Genomic DNA, 17520 nt, shown 5'->3' with positions numbered 1-17520 from the left:
CCTGTAGTGATCAATAATTCAACACTCTGCACACAGGCAGAATCAGTCCCAGTTTCAGCACAAGCAACCGACCCGCGGGAGGCTTGCTTGAACCTCAGTGCATATGATACCTACAGCGAGGACAACAACAAACAGTTCCCGCTTAACCAGGTGAGATATAAACAAATGATACACACTCTGAACCCAGAGTAAACTGGAATTCAGTGTTTGATCAGTGTGTAATCTTGAAGCACTTCACTCAGCTTTCTCTCATTGTTCTTCTGGAGTAAAAACAGTCAATGCATATTGAGAAAGCACAACCAGACGGTATTACTTTTTCACAGATATGTATCAGCACTGATATATGACATGAGGCCTATAAACGGACTGATTCTTGTATGGTGGTTTATGATCATTAAGCAATTTATTATCATTTTGTCAACTCTTATGAACCCACATTAAATGCATCTTTTTTTGCTGTACTGTTTATTTCTTGGTTCATTTGCCTCCATGTTGTCAACTGGAAAAAAAGAGGGTTTTAATACATTCAGTTATTATATTTGTGGGTATCATACAGAATATTTAGTCCCAAATGAATGCAAACTTTAGGGGAAAAGTACAGAAACAAAGCAGCTTTCTTCATTCACTTTGCTGTTTACCTCATATCTGTGGTTTAAATTGTCAGGAGCTCGTAAAGTCTCAATAACATAGAGATCAAATCCTCTTAACAAGGGTCACTGTAAATTCAGACAGACGGCAGGAACTAGAAAGCAATAATCTTGCAGCTAAAAGAGGTTTATAAGTGATCCGGTCAGTTAATCCGTGCACTAGACTCCAGAGCAGTGGAGGGCGCTACACGCTCACGGATGCTTCAGTTACAACTTTACTAGCGCTTTCCTTTCACAGAATATTCCAGTGACTCGTCCATTCAGACTTGAAGCATTTCCCTTATCAAAATCAAAATGTCAAACCCAACTCCTGTAGCCAAGCCTGGAAACGCAGACAACCCTCGGGTGTTCTTTGACGTAGATATCGGTGGCGAAAGAGGTCAGGATCTTTTATTTTTCTTTTGAAAGAAGCTGAACGACTGCACGCTGCTGTGTTCTGCCACATGCTTGTAACAGCACAGAAGAAAGACGGACAGAAATAGATGCACTGAGCTCAACCACAAATTCTGCTGTTTAGAAAATCAGTGTACATTTGGCACTGAGTGTTTGTTGTACTGTTTACGAGTCAATGTTGTGCAGTACACTTTATGTCCCCTTCAAATGGTTTAAAATATTAATGTCACATTCTTTAAGATTGAAATCTTATAGTTTACTTTATTATAGCTGAGTGTACATAGAGGTGAGTTTTTAACATGAGAAATATTACAGGTGTTACTGCATTTCACGTTTCAGCAATATTCCATACAAATATATATATATATGAGGTGAATTTTTAACATGAGAAATATTACAGGTGTTACTGTGTGAAATATTACAGGTGTTACTGCATTTCACGTTTCAGCAATATTGCATTAAATATGTGTATATATGTTTGTTTTGCAGTTTTTGTATTATATTGTTACAGTAACTCATTTGGAAATTAAACAGTAGATTTTAAGATTTTATTATGTAAAGCAGATTCAATATGGTCAGATTGGCATATCACATGTAGAAAAAAGGACATAGAGATTGAAATAAAATGTTAAAGTACATCAGTAAAGATATGTAATATCTCATGCATAATTAAAGATCAGTGAAACAATCTGCTGATTAATTTCTGCTGTTTTTTTTATCTCTTTGCAGTTGGCCGTATAGTGTTTGAGCTCTTTGCTGATGTGGTCCCTAAGACGGCAGAGAATTTCCGTGCTCTTTGTACCGGAGAGAAAGGGATCGGTAAAAGCACCGGAAAACCGCTGCACTTCAAGGGCTGTCCATTCCACCGCAGTGAGTGTCCTGACCTCCCGATTCCATGGAGACGCATTTAATGATCTAATGCGCAAGGTTCACACAATCATGGAAAAACCTGGAGAAATCAGGCAATTGTCATTTCTAGGCCTGGGAAATTTATGGAAATTACTATATAATATATACTCTCTTTCCCACGTTAATGCCAAGCTCTAAACTTCATGCTTGCTGGTATAATTTGTAAAAGTAAATTATTATAATTTTTTTATTTAGACACGTATATATCAAGTATAATCATTTAAAACTATAACAATTGGCACATGACATGATGATAAAACATTTTCCTATAAAATCTTATTCAGTAATCATTCGTATGTAATCATATGTATTTATTTTTGTACCCCTCAGTCATCAAGAAATTTATGGTCCAGGGTGGAGATTTTTCTAATCAGAATGGAACCGGTGGAGAGAGCATCTATGGGGACAAGTTTGAGGATGAAAACTTTCACTACAAGGTACCACAGAGCTGCTTTGCTATAAAGGGTATTTCACCCAAAAAATAAGATGACATTTTGTTCCAATCCTGTAACACAAAAGTAATTAACGATTCTCTTGAAAATTGTAGAAATCATGATAAGATTCTGGTCACACCACCCCTCCCCAACATATGTCAAACCTGGTTTAATAATGCACATATTCCCTGACAAACTTTCATTTTTTTTTTTTTTTTTTTGTGAATTTTTCCTTTAATTAATCAAGTCTGTGTTATTGCTATGAGATAAATACAGCACTTGATCTATCTCCCTGAGGCATCCGATCATTTCCTGGTGTCTGCTCTGAGGAAAAAATGATCTGCGCAGATAAAGCTCCTGTTTTTCTTGTCATATGAAGTGGTGCTTTATTAATCCGGTGGTCTTCCCCCCCCCCAGCACGACAAAGAGGGGCTGCTCAGCATGGCGAATGCCGGCCCCAACACGAATGGCTCACAGTTCTTTATAACCACGGTTCCCACACCGCACCTGGACGGCAAACATGTCGTCTTTGGCCAGGTGCTGAAGGGAGTGGGGGTGGTGAAGATGCTGGAGGGGATGGAAACAAAGGACGACAATCCTGTGAAGGTGACCATGTTAAAAAACACGCAAACATCTTTTACTTCTTAAATGCATCATGGCATTGTGACAACTGCTTTCATGCTTGGAGCTATAAAGCGACAGAGATCTTAACTGGTCCTGAAGGACAGCTATTTCTGAGATCTTTCTTTCACAGTCATTTAGTCACCCTAATCAAGATTCAATCGTCTGCAAATGTAGTCTGCCACATGTTCTGCACAGGTGAACTAGCTAAGTGTGAGGAATTAATGTTTTGAAAGTAGACATTGTGTGTGTGACCAACTTTCTCTCCAGTAAGGCAATGAAGTATTTTCCTTATTCCAGTGAGCAACTGAATATTTAGACTGATTGTAACCATAATCTCTCTCTCTCTCAGCCCTGCATCATTGCTGAATGTGGAGAACATAAAGAAGGTGATAAATGGGGCATCGCACTGAATGACGGCTCAGGAGACACTTACCCGGACTTCCCCGAGGACTCTGACGTGGACTTTAAAGATGTCATTATATTTCTGCATCTTCACTTGCATATACACTATACTATATATCACCTGCTCTATAAAATCCAGAATCACTTTAACTCAGAAACTCATTTTGAACTTATGCACTAGGAAGGAAAAAGGAAAGCCTAAGCTTTATAAGGAAACTTATATTACGGCAGTGGTTTTGGAGTATAAATATAATATAGTGTGTGTGTGCGTATACTGTATATATAGAATGTATATCGATAGATCAATGAATTACAGTCTGCCACAATATATAACATATTGCAGTGTATTATATAATATGATAGCTGGAATGTGATTTACATGCTAAAAATAGAAAAAAAGAAAAAAATCTAATCAACACTTTATTCGAAATTCTCTTTTTAGACAAACAAAGTCTTGTCTGTGGCAGAGGATGTGAAAAACATCGGGAATAACTTCTTCAAGGCTCAGAACTGGCAGTCGGCCATCAAGAAATATTCAAAAGCTCTCAGGTAAACACTTGTCTAGTCTGCCATTAAGCCCCATTATTGCATTACGCTTGCACCGTGACATAAAGGAGACAGCTTTTCACACTTGATTTCAATTTGTCAGACATTTTTAACCACGCTGTTATAGCTGAGGTTTCTTTCCTCAATAATGCCTTATGTCATGATGACTTTTCCTTAAGCACCTGTTTGATATGCAAGATTTCTAACTGTGTAATCTAAAGTGAGCGTTGTTGGACAACACTGTGACTGCAACATGTCTGTATGCATCACTATAACCCAGCAAAGGTTGTTCTGGTCCACAGGTATCTAGAGACTTGCGGCAACATCTTAGACGATGATAGTGCTCAAAAAAAGCTGGAGCCCACGGCCCTGAGCTGCATTCTCAACACAGCTGCCTGCAAACTCAAACTGAAACTCTGGCAGGAAGCTATTGAGAGCTGTGATGAGGTAACAGCTTCTGACATTGAGCCGACTGAATGGTGTCCAGTTGCATCTGGGTTACAGGATACAAGAAGCAAAGGGCCTTGATATTTTATAATGACGTACCTCCGCTATTCACCGCTCTTGGAATAACCTTGTCACAGACGCTACCATTTATAGATCACCAGACACACTGTCTCTCTATTTAGGGAACAGTTGAAATGGATTCAGATTTCTTGAAATGGCCTGTAAAAGTGTATTTTCTCCTTGTTTGTGGGGTGATTATAATGTTTCATGTATTATATTTTTGTTTTGTTTTTTCTCAGGCTCTGGAGCTTAACCAGGCAAACACTAAAGCGTTGTTCAGGAGAGCTCAGGCCTGGCAGGGACTTAAAGAATTCAACAAGGCCATGGTACCAACACTACATGGACAGAAATACACATTCATTTCACTCTAAATCAGTGGTTCCCAAACTTTTTTTAGTCGAACGAACCGAGCAACCCACCTGAGGCCTCAGATATCTGAAAACTACCAAAACAGTTGCTCACAGTTTTTTTTAAAATTTTTGGTTTCACTCTAAATCAGTATTTTGATTCAACATTTGTAATTCAGCCACAAATAGTCTGAGACCATTGCACTAAATGCCTCAAAGAAAACAATGAAATTCTGGCATCATTTACTCACCCTCATGTCTTTCCAAACCTGTATGACTTTATTTCTTCCATGGAGAACAGAAGGAGAAAAAGTTATGAAGGATGTACTGGTATTTTTTCTTACTGTGCAGATTGAAACTGGTTTGGCACTTTCAGGCTTGAAAAAAGGATGCATTATGAATAAACCTTGACAGTTTAATTTAGAACTAGTTAACAGGATTTGTTATTCAGGAAAACTGCTTAATTCATTAATAAACTGCATATTCTGTAGGTGTGAGGGCTTTGCTCTTGAGCAGAGAGGATCATCCCAATTACTGAATGTAGAACAAAAATAGATGTTAGAAGTTTAAATGAATCAGTCTTACAAAAAAAGAAATTTGCTCCAATTTACATGATTTATTTCTTAAGAGCACTCATCTTTTCTGTTTTTAAACTGCAGATTGATCTGAAGAAAGCACAGGAGATTGCACCAGATGACAAAGGTTAAACAGCGCTTTATAAATTCTGAATTTGGTTTGAAAAATCTTTTATGATTTGTGAATTTATCATTTTTTCTTTTTTTTACATTTTCCTTTCTCTGGTTTCAGCGATTGGAAATGAAATGGTGAAAGTGAAGCAGCAAGTGAAGGAAGAGAAAGAGAAAGAAAAGAAGATTTATGCCAAAATGTTTGCGTAACAGAAACTGCAGTGACCTCACTCCACACCGACCTACCTGCACTTGTGTCTTAGTGTTTTAGTGTAACACTGGGGGGGAAAGGCCTTGGAGTCTTTCATTTAGGATAAATATGAAAAGTCCAGTTTGGAAGGAAATTTTGTTTTGTCTACGGTGTTATAAAACGATTGGTCTGTGAGTGAATGAAAAAAGTTTGTGCATTTTTGGTAAGCTGATCTAAAGATGTCTTGTATTGATTACTGTTAAAGAAAGAATAGGCAAATCATATTGTTTGTTTCTGGGTTCATTTATCAAATAGTGGCTAAAATAAAAAGCAGCAAACTTTTTTTTTTTCTTTTGATGAAATGAGATTCAGTCCTGTCAGTTGTGTGAAATAAAGCAATTGATATTTTCAGGGATTTTTGTGTTTGTAGTTCTATAAAACATACCAACAGAATGGAATAATTAATTTATTTCTACCAGTTACAGTTACCAACTTTGACAATATATACAAAACTGTCAGTTTACAGTTAACCGCATCATGGTGAGCTAAAACGTCCACTGCTTGTTAATCCAACATGATCCTTCGTCTTTTGACATTCCTTTGACGGACGTTACATATAAAATTATTTCAAATGTTACAATTTGATCAAACCTGAAATATGCAAAGCCACTTTATGTAATTACACTTCAAGCTCACATCACACAGGATATGAGGACTTTCTGCTCCTTAGGCACAACAGAAGGACTCTCAAGTCTTTAAAAGCTTTAGCCCTGAAAGTTAAGTAAAACGATTCTGAACTTGTGCCATGTGCCCAGTAATCAAAACGATATGTAATACTGAAATCACATGCCGTTGTAGGCTGGTCCTCCACTGCCCTCAGGCACAACCCAGTTGATGTTCTGGCTGGGGTCTTTGATATCACAGGTCTTACAGTGGACGCAGTTCTGAGCGTTGATCTGTAATCTCATGCCATCGCCCGTCTCAAGAGGAACATACTCGTATACACCTGTGGGACAGCAGGGACAAAATGTCTAAACACTGGTAGCTTGTTCACCAGATGTTTTCAGCAGTCTCAACATGTCAAGCTTGTTGATCTTGTATTATCGGGTGCAACTAAAAGATTGAGTCTCTATCTCTAAATGCAGCAGAAACACTGAGAGCATTAGTTACATACCAGCAGGACAGAACCTCTGCTCTGGACCGTCATAAATGGCAAGGTTTTGGGCCACGGGAACACTGTCATCTTTCAGCGTCAGATGGGGCGGCTGGTCATGCTCATGATTGGTCCCACTCAAGGCTACAGATGACAACAGATCAAAGCTGATCTTCCCATCGGGCTTCGGATACTCGATGGGTGTACAGTCCTTAGCCGGCTTCAGCTGATCAGCGTCTAGACCTACAGTAAATTCATTTGTTTACCATTAGAAATAAAATACAAAATGAATTGTAACAGATGGCAGATGCCCACTGCTGTAGTAAACTGAGTAGTAGCCTTGAATAGCAACATGTCTGTCTATTAGCATGCAGTCGGGCCCAAACAGGAGCTAATTCTGTGTAAGAACTGCCTGCTCAGGCAGGAAGGGGCCCTTTGGCACAGTTAGTTCATTGCATTTAGGAGCAGGTGACTCTGAAATGACAATACAGAATACATATATGAGAATACTTAAATACATAGGATAATGGCGATTTAGGGGTGGAGATGGGTGGGTTTATGGATCAAGGGGGGGAGACGGGTAGGTTTAGGTGTATGTTAGGTGGGAGGAGTTGGATCTTGTGTTCTGCAGTGAGGACCAACCTCAAAATAACAAGGATTTATGCCAATATAGTCTAAAAACCCATGTTGCCTTGAGCATTTCAAATCTTTTGGAAGGTAATGACTACATTTTTTTTTTTTTTTACACTCATTCACCTAGCATTTGGCAGTATTTAATGTATTTCAAAGTTCTGATTCCATATACTTCTAGTTCTCTCAGGATTGATAAACGTAATTGTAAAAACTTGTATTCACCCCCAAAAAAAACATTTAAAGCTGATTTCACCCAGCATTTTCCATCTATAGAAACATCAGAAAAGTCTAAAATACACTCATTACTGGACATCAATATGACATTAACTCAACTCTTCAAAGTATGCCCGTTTCTTGTGATCAATACATATATATATATACAGTTATATTAAGAATTTACATATACTCTTTATTTTTGATTTAAATGAAAAGCTTTTGTTATAAACAAGTAAACATTTCATAATGTGTTTCTTTGTTCTTACCATTATGCTTTAGAGTCCATGGTTCTTTTCCTCTCAAGATCCAGTAGAATATTCCAGTGTACACCATCCCTCCGTAGAGACCAAAATAGTTATGAAAAGATGGTCTGATGTTCCTCACAGAATACAGCTCCTTCCAGATCCAGGATTTTTTAAAAGCTTCTTCATATTCAGGAATATAAAGGCCTAACAGAGGGGGGAAAAGAACACAAAAACATTCCCTGTTTAGGATACCTGGACACCTTAGACTATGTTTATTCCCCTGTGAGTTACACCTCAGCTAATTTGCAAAGATGTCTGGGTTGGCTACCTGCTGTTTCTGACTGCAGATTCTCATCTGTGATTTTGCTGAAGGCACTCTCGGCCGCCAGCATGCCACTTTTCATGGCTGTGTGTGTGCCTTTGATCTTGGGCACGTTCATGAAGCCTGGACTGCACCCGATCAGCATGCCACCTGGGAACGTCAGTTTAGGAATCGACTGGAGGGGAGATCACGAATGAGAGAGGTTCATCAAGAGAAAACAGAAGAATATATAATGAGAATTTCAAGTCGCTGACATGCCTGGAAACCTCCTTCGTTGAGGGCTCTGGCTCCGTATGCTATCCTGTTGCCACCCTCCAGGGTTGACATTATAGAGGGGTGATGCTTCCAGCGCTGGAATTCCCTGAACGGGCTCAGATAGGGATTTGTGTAGTCCAAACCTACCTGAGGAGACATACACAAACATATCTGCAGTTCAGCATAATAGAATAACTACACTGACTGTTTGCAAAGCTACAGCCTCCTTGCTTACTGTTGCCTGCTAAGATGAGCTGAGAAGGACTATAACACCATAGTATTTAGCCCAAATACTATACTGATAAAAAGGCTGAGGTTGGGAACATTTTGTAATGTTTGTCAGTCTCTTATGCTGATCAAAATTTTAGTAATAATAGTGAAAAATAATATTAAAATTTTAAAAAAGCAGTTTTACAACTTAATAAATTTTAAAATGTAATTTATTCCTATGATGGCAAAGCTGAATTTTCAGCAGTCTTCAGTGTCACATGATCCTTTAGAAATCATTCTAATATTGCTGTTTTTGTGCTTAAGAAACATTTGTATTATTATTAATGGTGAAAACAGTTGTGCTACTTAATATTTTTGTGGAAACCTTAAGACCTTTTTTTTTTTAATTCTTTGATAAATATAAAATTATTTAAAATAGAAGTCTTTTGTAACACTGTAATTGTCTTACGGTCATCTTTGCTACATAAAACTATTACTTCTTTTAAAAAAAATTAAATAAATAAAATGACCCCAGACTTCTGAACAGTAGTGTATTCTCACACTGTGTATCTCAAAACTGCAATGGCTCTGCTAACAGCTCAGCAAGCAAATGAAATGTATTTAAGGGACAAACAATTCAGAGCAATCATGAGATTTGATTTAGTTCTGTCATTCAAACGCTGCACTGTATCTCCAGACAACTGTGACCAATCAGACCGAGTACTATCCTGGGCCATGACGACATTGGATAATAGCCCGTCATCACTGCCGAACTCTTCAAGACGTCTGGAATTGAGACTGTTTTTTATGAATCACAAGCAATCTGTGAAATGCCTCTTAAAAAGTGATTGGAAAAAAAATATCATTTTGATATGTTATATTATCAGCAGGATGAGCGAATGTCCTCATGACAGACCCTGACCAGAAACAACTTTGTTGAAAAGTTGAAAGCCTTTTCACACATCGTTTTAGCTCATGAAAGAACATGATGAACGAGGTCAATAATATCTATATAGATCAAAGCATCCTGAAAAAGACATCAATCCAGAACATTCTGCTTTAAGATTAAGGCTTCAAAGAGGACTTTTGCAAATCCAATGAAACAGATTCAATCAGAGTTCAGCCCAGAAGGTTCAGGAATAAGATGACTTACAACAAATCCCAGGGCTACCAATGGCTCTCCCTCATTGAGGTGGTACAGGAAGGAGCCTCCATACGTGTTCCTGTTTAGAGGCCAGCCAACTGAGTGCTCTGTCCGTCCTGGGCGCCACTTCTTCTCATCAATAACCCAAAGCTAGAAGAAAGCAGTGTTTTGTTTTGTATTCATCAGTTCAAAAAAAATTGCATCAAGCTTTTAAATGAAAGCAATGACTCCAAACGTGTAAATGAACTAGCTGATTTCACTTCAAATGTTGTCACTGAAAGGAAAATATTTATGTAAGTTTAAAGCATCATCAAAGCATAGAGGGGATTTGTACCTCTTTGAGACCGATAGCATACGTCTGCGGTTCACAGTTCTCTCTGAGATTGAACTGCTTGTAGAGTTGCTTGGCCAAGTGACCGTGACAGCCTTCACCAAACAAAGTGACCTTAGCGTGGAGCTCCATGCCTCTCTCAAACACATCCTGGAGGAGTTCAACAAAGTGTCAAATGTGGTGGTAATAGCACACAAATATGCCATCTGCATAGCAGAAATCACTTTACCCACAGTTACCCTTTTATTTTCTCCCACTGCAATCTTTAGTTGTAGTTCATTTGGCCTTGATGTGAACATTCAGCAGACCGCTTTAGACTAATAATTATTCTATATATTTATATTCTGTATATATATAAAAAATAAATTTTTTTTTAAATCACATAAAAGGTGTGTTTTAAATGTTCTATGTGTATTTAGGGTATTTGCATATTCTGTACTAGAAGGTACTGTATATTGACATATAAAACCTTTGGAGAGCCATCTTTAGCAATGCCAACATCATTGGTTGCAATTCCCTTCACACTGCCATCCTCATGAAACAGCACCTGTGTTAAAAAAAGGAAGGAGAAGGAGAAAGAAAAAGACAGGTTGACAAGAGTTTGTCACCTGTATTGCGACTAACTTTTATTATCTCGTAATTGTGACTCTTACAATAGAAATTCATGTGATATCATAACTGAAGATTTTTGAGTCTCAAAATTACAACTTCATTTCTCATTATGTGACTTTTTTCACGTTAATCTACATAGCAACTTGGAGAATGCATTATGCATTTTCTTTCCTTTTAACCAATTAACTTTCTTTATTCCATTATTGTTTTTGATTACTGTATGTATTTTTTAATAATTTAATAGAGAATGCACTCACAAAGTGTAACTTCAAGGCAATCTAAGAGGAACTACACAAATGTTTACATCACATACATTTCTATGACTTTTTAAAATTGTATACATTTCCATGACATGTGTGATTAATTTCCCTGATATTTCCAATTTTTTTATGACCGTAGGAACCCTGCTTACTACAGAAACAGCAGTCTTGAAGTTAAATAAATTCCAGATTTCAGTGCACTGATCGTTTTCAGGGTTTCGGTTAACAATCCAGAGCTTAAATAAGTACAGCACATCACTCACAATACAAACTACAAGCACAGAAGGCAAGTCTAATTAAAATAAAAATTAACTGCATCATTATTGTATACATTCACATAAAGAAGGCATTCTGACCTCAGATGCTGCGTAGCCTGGATACAGCTCCACTCCCAGCTCCTCCGCCTGCTCCCCAAGCCAGCGTACAAAATGCCCCAGACGAACTAGGTAGTTTCCATGGTTATTCATCGGAAGTCCTGTATTCACAAATTGCATTTAATTGCATCCATGTAACTGAACCAGTCTTAAAAATCTTTAAAAGCGTCTATAGTGAAAGATTATATGCACTTCAAGTCAGATGCATTTACATTTTGACTGTGCTTCAGATGCTATTAACTGAAACTCTGTTTACAAAAGTGTGACCCAAAAGGCCCATATAATTAGCCCATTAGGTCAATGTATCATGAGCTCTCCATGGGAGAGGTCTTATCAGGTCATCATAAGGTTACACTATCTATGGGGGGTTATTGTATTGTTTGTAGCACATTTGTTATGAGGAATAAAGGTCTGGTCTCACAGACAGTACCATGGGTTAAGATTGTTTAAAGGATGACACACTAACATCACTGCTGAAGAACTGCTATCTTCCATAATTTCTTCTCCCCACAAGAACTTGAGTCAAGCATACTTATTTTATGTATTAGAGAAATCTAGTACTTTTGTGAGCCACCCAGACTGCTGCTCAGCCAAATACAGCAAAATCTAACAATAGGTTACAAAACCATTCAGGACACTGTGACAAGAAGACCATTTATTCATGAGTTATTTTTACATTATGTAACTCTCATTGTGTGAAGTTCTAGAACTCTCTAATATGGGCCTTATGCAATAGCAATAATCTACCTGGTAATATTGGAACAGGAATGCGGTATTTTTCTGTCAAAATGGAAAACTTGTCCTCTGTAACTGGAGTGTTCAGTGGAGCCTGTTAGACATGAATCAAAATCAGTGTCATGGCCATCACTGGTCCAAGGTCAACACAATCAGTAAAAACTTGGGTGTGCATGTGTGTTTGTTTGTACCCCTCTCTCCTTCCAGTCTGGAATAAGCTCACTGAGCGCAGTGGGCTCTAGACAGGCTCCAGATAACGTGTGAGCTCCAATCTGAGACGCCTTCTCCACCACACAAACCCGCAGCTCCTTCTCATGTTGACTGGCCAGCTGCTTCAGCCGGATGGCTGCTGACAGGCCGGCTGGACCTCCACCAACAATGACAACGTCTGCCTCATCAGCGAAGCGCTCCATTTCCACTCCTGAACATATGAAAACAGATAATCACAGTATCAGTCACAATCATGTGAGCCTCTTTTTGATACAAAAATCTCTGAGTGCCATTAAATGCAAAATCTAATTGTGGGTTTTGTCTAAAAATACAATAATAATCAGAAGGCAAGATTCATAAAAATGTCAGCTCAGCTACCAATGGCTGATAAAATGGGTATTAATGCAGAGATATATAGCAGCTAATTTATACATATTAAATATAAATGAGAGGCAAATCACCAGCAAGCTAATGATTTTCAGTGACAGGCTATATTCAGCCAGGCTATCTTTCAGATCAGCGAAGTCTTGAAAAGCAAATGTTTTACAGTACAATGTTCAGCAACAACTTTATAATACTATTTGAAAAAAATGAGTCAATTAAAAGCATCTACAATACAATACAATATTCATTTATAAAGCACATTTAAAAACAACCAAGGTTGACCTAAGTGCTGTCAAAAAAAGAAAGCTACAAGAAATTCAGAAATCAAACTATAAGAAGTGAAAACACACACAAACTCACACACAACAATAGTAAATAAATGATCAAACCAGTGGTCAAAAAAACACTGAAGGAAACAGAGGAGGTTAATCTGATATCGAGAGGTATGGTATATAATATTATAAATCATTATATATATCATATATGTGTCATTTATAATATTTACTATATAATACATACATTATAATATAAACAATATATTAAATAGTTATAATATCATGCCACATATCACATACACACACACTCATTCTCTTGTAAATGACCAAGTTTTGCTGTAAATAAAATCCAGAATCTGAAATTCTCTCTGTCCTCTGACTCCTATCCAATCAAAATGTGTTCGCTCTCACCTCTAAAGAGGAGAAAGTGATAAGAGGTAACATGTAGCACAGAACTGACCTTCCCATCGTGGGTCCTTATCTCTGGGGTACACTGAGTAGTGTGTGGTAATTCGTGACAGAGTGGAGGAGGAACTCCGTGTGGAGCACACCTGAGGAGCGACATGCTCCGCTTGAACCGCCTTCAGTGCACCTACACACCTCCGTGCTGCAAAAACACAAATAAAAGGCAAAACAATTAGGTCACAGACAGAACACAGACAAGACCACTCTCATGTTACATATTAACATCATATCAGATTCACAAACAGTTTAGTATAAAAAAGACACTGTGTATACATACTGTCTATTGTGCATGTAACTATATCAAACTAAATGAATCAACTTTATATAACAGGATAAGCCGTGACAAAATCCTCCCTTAATTAAGTAACAGGCCAACTAAGGTACTTAAAAGAAGCAGTAATTGTTTGCTTTATATTTAATGCAGAAACGCGTTCATCTCTCAGAACAAGGACACATACATTCTGAGCGATATTCGAGTGACCTTTGCCCTACTTTCTTCCTGTGACTGAACAGTTGCAGGATTCTGTCAGCTAGCTAGACGGATAAACCTACAGTTAAACACATGTTTCATGCCGTGTTCCTTGTAAACATGGTTAATAACAACTTAATAGGACAGTATATATGCTTTCAGATTTGTAGAATCAAAGGTTTACAACGTTTGGTTAGCGTTCTGGCTACACATCAGTGAAAGTGTGACAGTACCTTGGAGGGAATATCTACAGACTGGAAACATCTACGAGCTGAATGTGCGGCTGTGACTCTGGTGCTTCCCGTGGGTTTCAAGTTGAGTGTAGACAAACAAATAACACTCCGGTTGACTCTGTTACAAAATAAGTGTCATAACAAACTCAGCCTATCTGCTGCGCAGCTCAGAATGACGTCACAAAAACGCGCCGGAATAAAAAAAAAAAACCGTGCGAATGACTGCTGATCATAAACTCATAAGGATAAGAATTATACGGTGTTCATGACAGCGAAGGGTATCTGTCATTCAGTTTAGCTGTCAGGATAACATTTAATTTCGGCAGTAGGGGACGCTCTGCAATCTGGGATTAGAGACAGTGTACACAAACAGGCAATTACTCAAATAAATTTAAAGATTACAGTAATAATAATAATAAAATAAAAAAATAATAGTGATGATGATAAAAAATTACATGTATGCAAACTGTGACTTACAAAAGAGGAGTGAATGTGTGAAAGAGCCTTAAAGAAGAGGAGAAATGCAGAATGAATTTATTTTTTGATTGATTGATTGATTGAGTGAGTGAGTGTGTAGGTGTATTGGTTAATAGTGTGGGGTGATTTTGTACTTGTGGAAAAGGTCTCAGTAGTTCAGGTGGAGGTTGGCAGCTCATTCCACTCATGTTGTTAACATCAAGACCAATTCAACATCTTAAACATTCTCTAGAAGGATGTATTCCATGAAGAAATTTAAAGTGGACTTTATTTGCTTTTCGTGCAACTGGAAATTTAGAGTTTTGTTCTTAGAATTGTATCTTCATCGTTAGAAAAGTATTAAAAGATTGAATTTTTATTTGAATAGACTTTCTGGATCACAGTTTTAAATAAATTTAGGTTAGTAAGAGAAAGCTGAGGAGGACAAGGTGTAGTGCTGTCAAACAATTAATCCCATCCAAAATAAAGGTTTCTGTTTACATAATATATGTAGGTGCACTGTGTATATTCATTCTGTGTATATAAATACACACACATATAGCATATATTTAGAAAATATTTACATGTATTCATGTGTATATATTTATATTCATATTATTTGTATTATATATAAACATATTTAATATATAAATGTAACATATTTTTCTTAAATATATACATGCATGTGTGTGTGTTTTATATACATAATAAATATACACAGTACACACACATATACTATACAATCAAAAACTTTTATTTCAGATGTTATTAATCACGATTAATCATTTGACAGCACTAACCAGGTGTAAGATTATTCTGAGATAAGTTACAAGACATCTGAATTATAGATTGTGGGATAGCTTTGATGATGTTATCATACTGTTTTCTTTCAAATAAATTAAATTAGGAACAAAAATATTCAAAAGACATAACTATAAATATATAATATTTTCATCACAGACCATATAATTTTTTCCAAAACTTTAAACATCAAAGAAGCTGGTTTTTCTATTCTATCTGTTTTCTTTTTATTTATTATATAATATTATAGCACTTGCATATCATTGCTTTTTTGTTGATTTTGATTGCTTCCATTGTCCTCATTTGTAAGTCGCTTTGGATAAATGCATCTGCTAAATGACTAAATGTAATGTAAAATTAAGCAGTTAATAATATACACTGGCTGGAATAATGACGATTTTTTTTTTAAGTTTCTGAAAGAACGATTTCATAAGATTCACCCATAATTATGGCAAGTTGTCAGTCAGTGAAGCTCTTTATTTAATGTGCAATAAGGTCACCTGATTTGTCTGCCTGTCTCCATGCCGACACAGGCTTCATACCTGGTCAAGACATTTCCAGTCCAGGTCAATCACAGTGTGTGAGTCTGACTGACCTATTTAAAGGCCTATTCTCTGATTAGGGTCCAATTTACTTCGAGTTTTCTCTCTCTCTCTCTAAGCGTGTGCATCTGGTTTGATCTGGCTGGCATTTTCAGTCAGACATGTTTGGGTCTTCCAAACCAGGTGTCTGAGATGACTTTCTGGACTTAACACAGGCCTTTGTAACGAACTGTAGCTACTTTTAAGTGTTTAAGTGTTTTTTGCAGCAGTCTGTGTTGTGTAATTGCTCACTTTACTCATTTCCACCTCATTAAATTCTACATGGTAATAAAAACATGATAACCCCTATTATCACAGCATGTATCAGTCCCACAAGATACAAATAATTAGGGAAAAGTTAAGAAAAAATATTCATGGGGCTCTTGGTGATGTGTGGCTGCTTATGGGGCATTTGTGAGTTTTAATTACTAGAAACAAAACATTGGTGATCAGAGAATAGCACAGAATGCATGTAAGAGAAATATATTAACGTATTGAAAATAGAGATATTGCCATATGCATACGAGTGATTCACATGCTTATAACGTCATTCGTCTTCACACCTATAGCACAGAACATTCTCCCACATGTGAATCGTTTGGGAACTGCACCTAAATTTAGTGACACAGGTGTGTCTGGTGTGAAGCAATATATCAACACCTTCTGATATAGTGAGCTCTGAAAGCTTTGCATTCAAACATTTTTAATAATAATAATAATATATAATAATAATAATAATGATAATAATATATTTGCTGTACTTTGGATCAAATAAATGCAGGCTTGGTGAGCAGAACAGACTTCTTTAAAAAACATTCAAAATCTTACTGTTATTTTACAGTTTTATATCTTACTGGTAGTGTATTTTAAGACCATAAACAGACCTTTAAGACCATTTTTAACATTGTTGCATTGTTTGCATGACAATAAAGCAATGCTTTTCTAAATTATGGTTAATATAACACAAACTTCAAGCTTTATATTTAATTTATTAAATCATTTATTATTATTCTGTTTATATAATTCTCATTCAAAGGTGATACTTGTTAATATCTCATTACTATAAATCTGCACAATTAAATGTATTAATTACTATCATGATATATACTTCACTACTTCAGTTACATTTTATTCCAAATTACAGTGCTGTGAATGACATTTGTTTGCATTATAGTGATTAAAACTGGGGTAGAAAAATTCATAAAAATAAGTCACAGTGCAAAATATTTTAAAGGTCATAAATATGGCTGAATTTTGAATGGTTGAAATATATATAATTTCATGAAAATTAAACCATTTTTATGACCTTTAAAAAGTTTTAGATGTATTATTATTATTATTGTAGGGTTATAGACTGAATATGCTCATGCTCATGGACATTTGCGAGATTCATCCCACTATTATCTTTATATATTACTCCCTGAAAGAAGATACCATTGTGTGTGCAAGCAGACAGTTTCAGACAAAACAT

At 36.7% G+C, this 17520-nt stretch overlaps 2 protein-coding genes across 2 annotated transcripts; one reads left to right on the top strand and one right to left on the bottom strand.

Moving 5' to 3' along the window:
• The first annotated feature begins 847 nt into the window (after positions 1-847).
• On the top strand, positions 848-6100 carry LOC109048971 (peptidyl-prolyl cis-trans isomerase D-like). The gene is made up of 10 exons (XM_042738164.1): positions 848-1026; positions 1770-1910; positions 2280-2386; positions 2801-2989; positions 3357-3479; positions 3852-3958; positions 4258-4402; positions 4702-4788; positions 5469-5511; positions 5617-6100. The coding sequence occupies exons 1-10, from the start codon at positions 942-944 to the stop codon at positions 5703-5705; spliced, it is 1116 nt and encodes a 371-aa protein (XP_042594098.1). The 5' UTR covers positions 848-941; the 3' UTR covers positions 5706-6100.
• Positions 6101-6138: 38 nt separating this feature from the next.
• LOC109049324 (electron transfer flavoprotein-ubiquinone oxidoreductase, mitochondrial-like) lies at positions 6139-14381 on the bottom strand. The gene is made up of 13 exons (XM_042738163.1): positions 14212-14381; positions 13505-13651; positions 12367-12596; positions 12188-12269; positions 11423-11541; positions 10664-10741; positions 10198-10344; positions 9873-10013; positions 8513-8656; positions 8261-8429; positions 7954-8136; positions 6860-7081; positions 6139-6691 (listed from the first exon to the last, which is right to left on the bottom strand). The coding sequence occupies exons 1-13, from the start codon at positions 14240-14242 to the stop codon at positions 6528-6530; spliced, it is 1857 nt and encodes a 618-aa protein (XP_042594097.1). The 5' UTR covers positions 14243-14381; the 3' UTR covers positions 6139-6527.
• Between the last annotated feature and the right edge of the window lie 3139 nt (positions 14382-17520).

This window comes from Cyprinus carpio, chromosome B14, assembly GCF_018340385.1.
Source record: "Cyprinus carpio isolate SPL01 chromosome B14, ASM1834038v1, whole genome shotgun sequence".
NCBI classification, from domain to species: Eukaryota; Metazoa; Chordata; class Actinopteri; order Cypriniformes; family Cyprinidae; genus Cyprinus; species Cyprinus carpio.
Note: the sequence above shows the minus strand (reverse complement) of the source record. Positions and strands in the feature narration are given on the sequence as shown.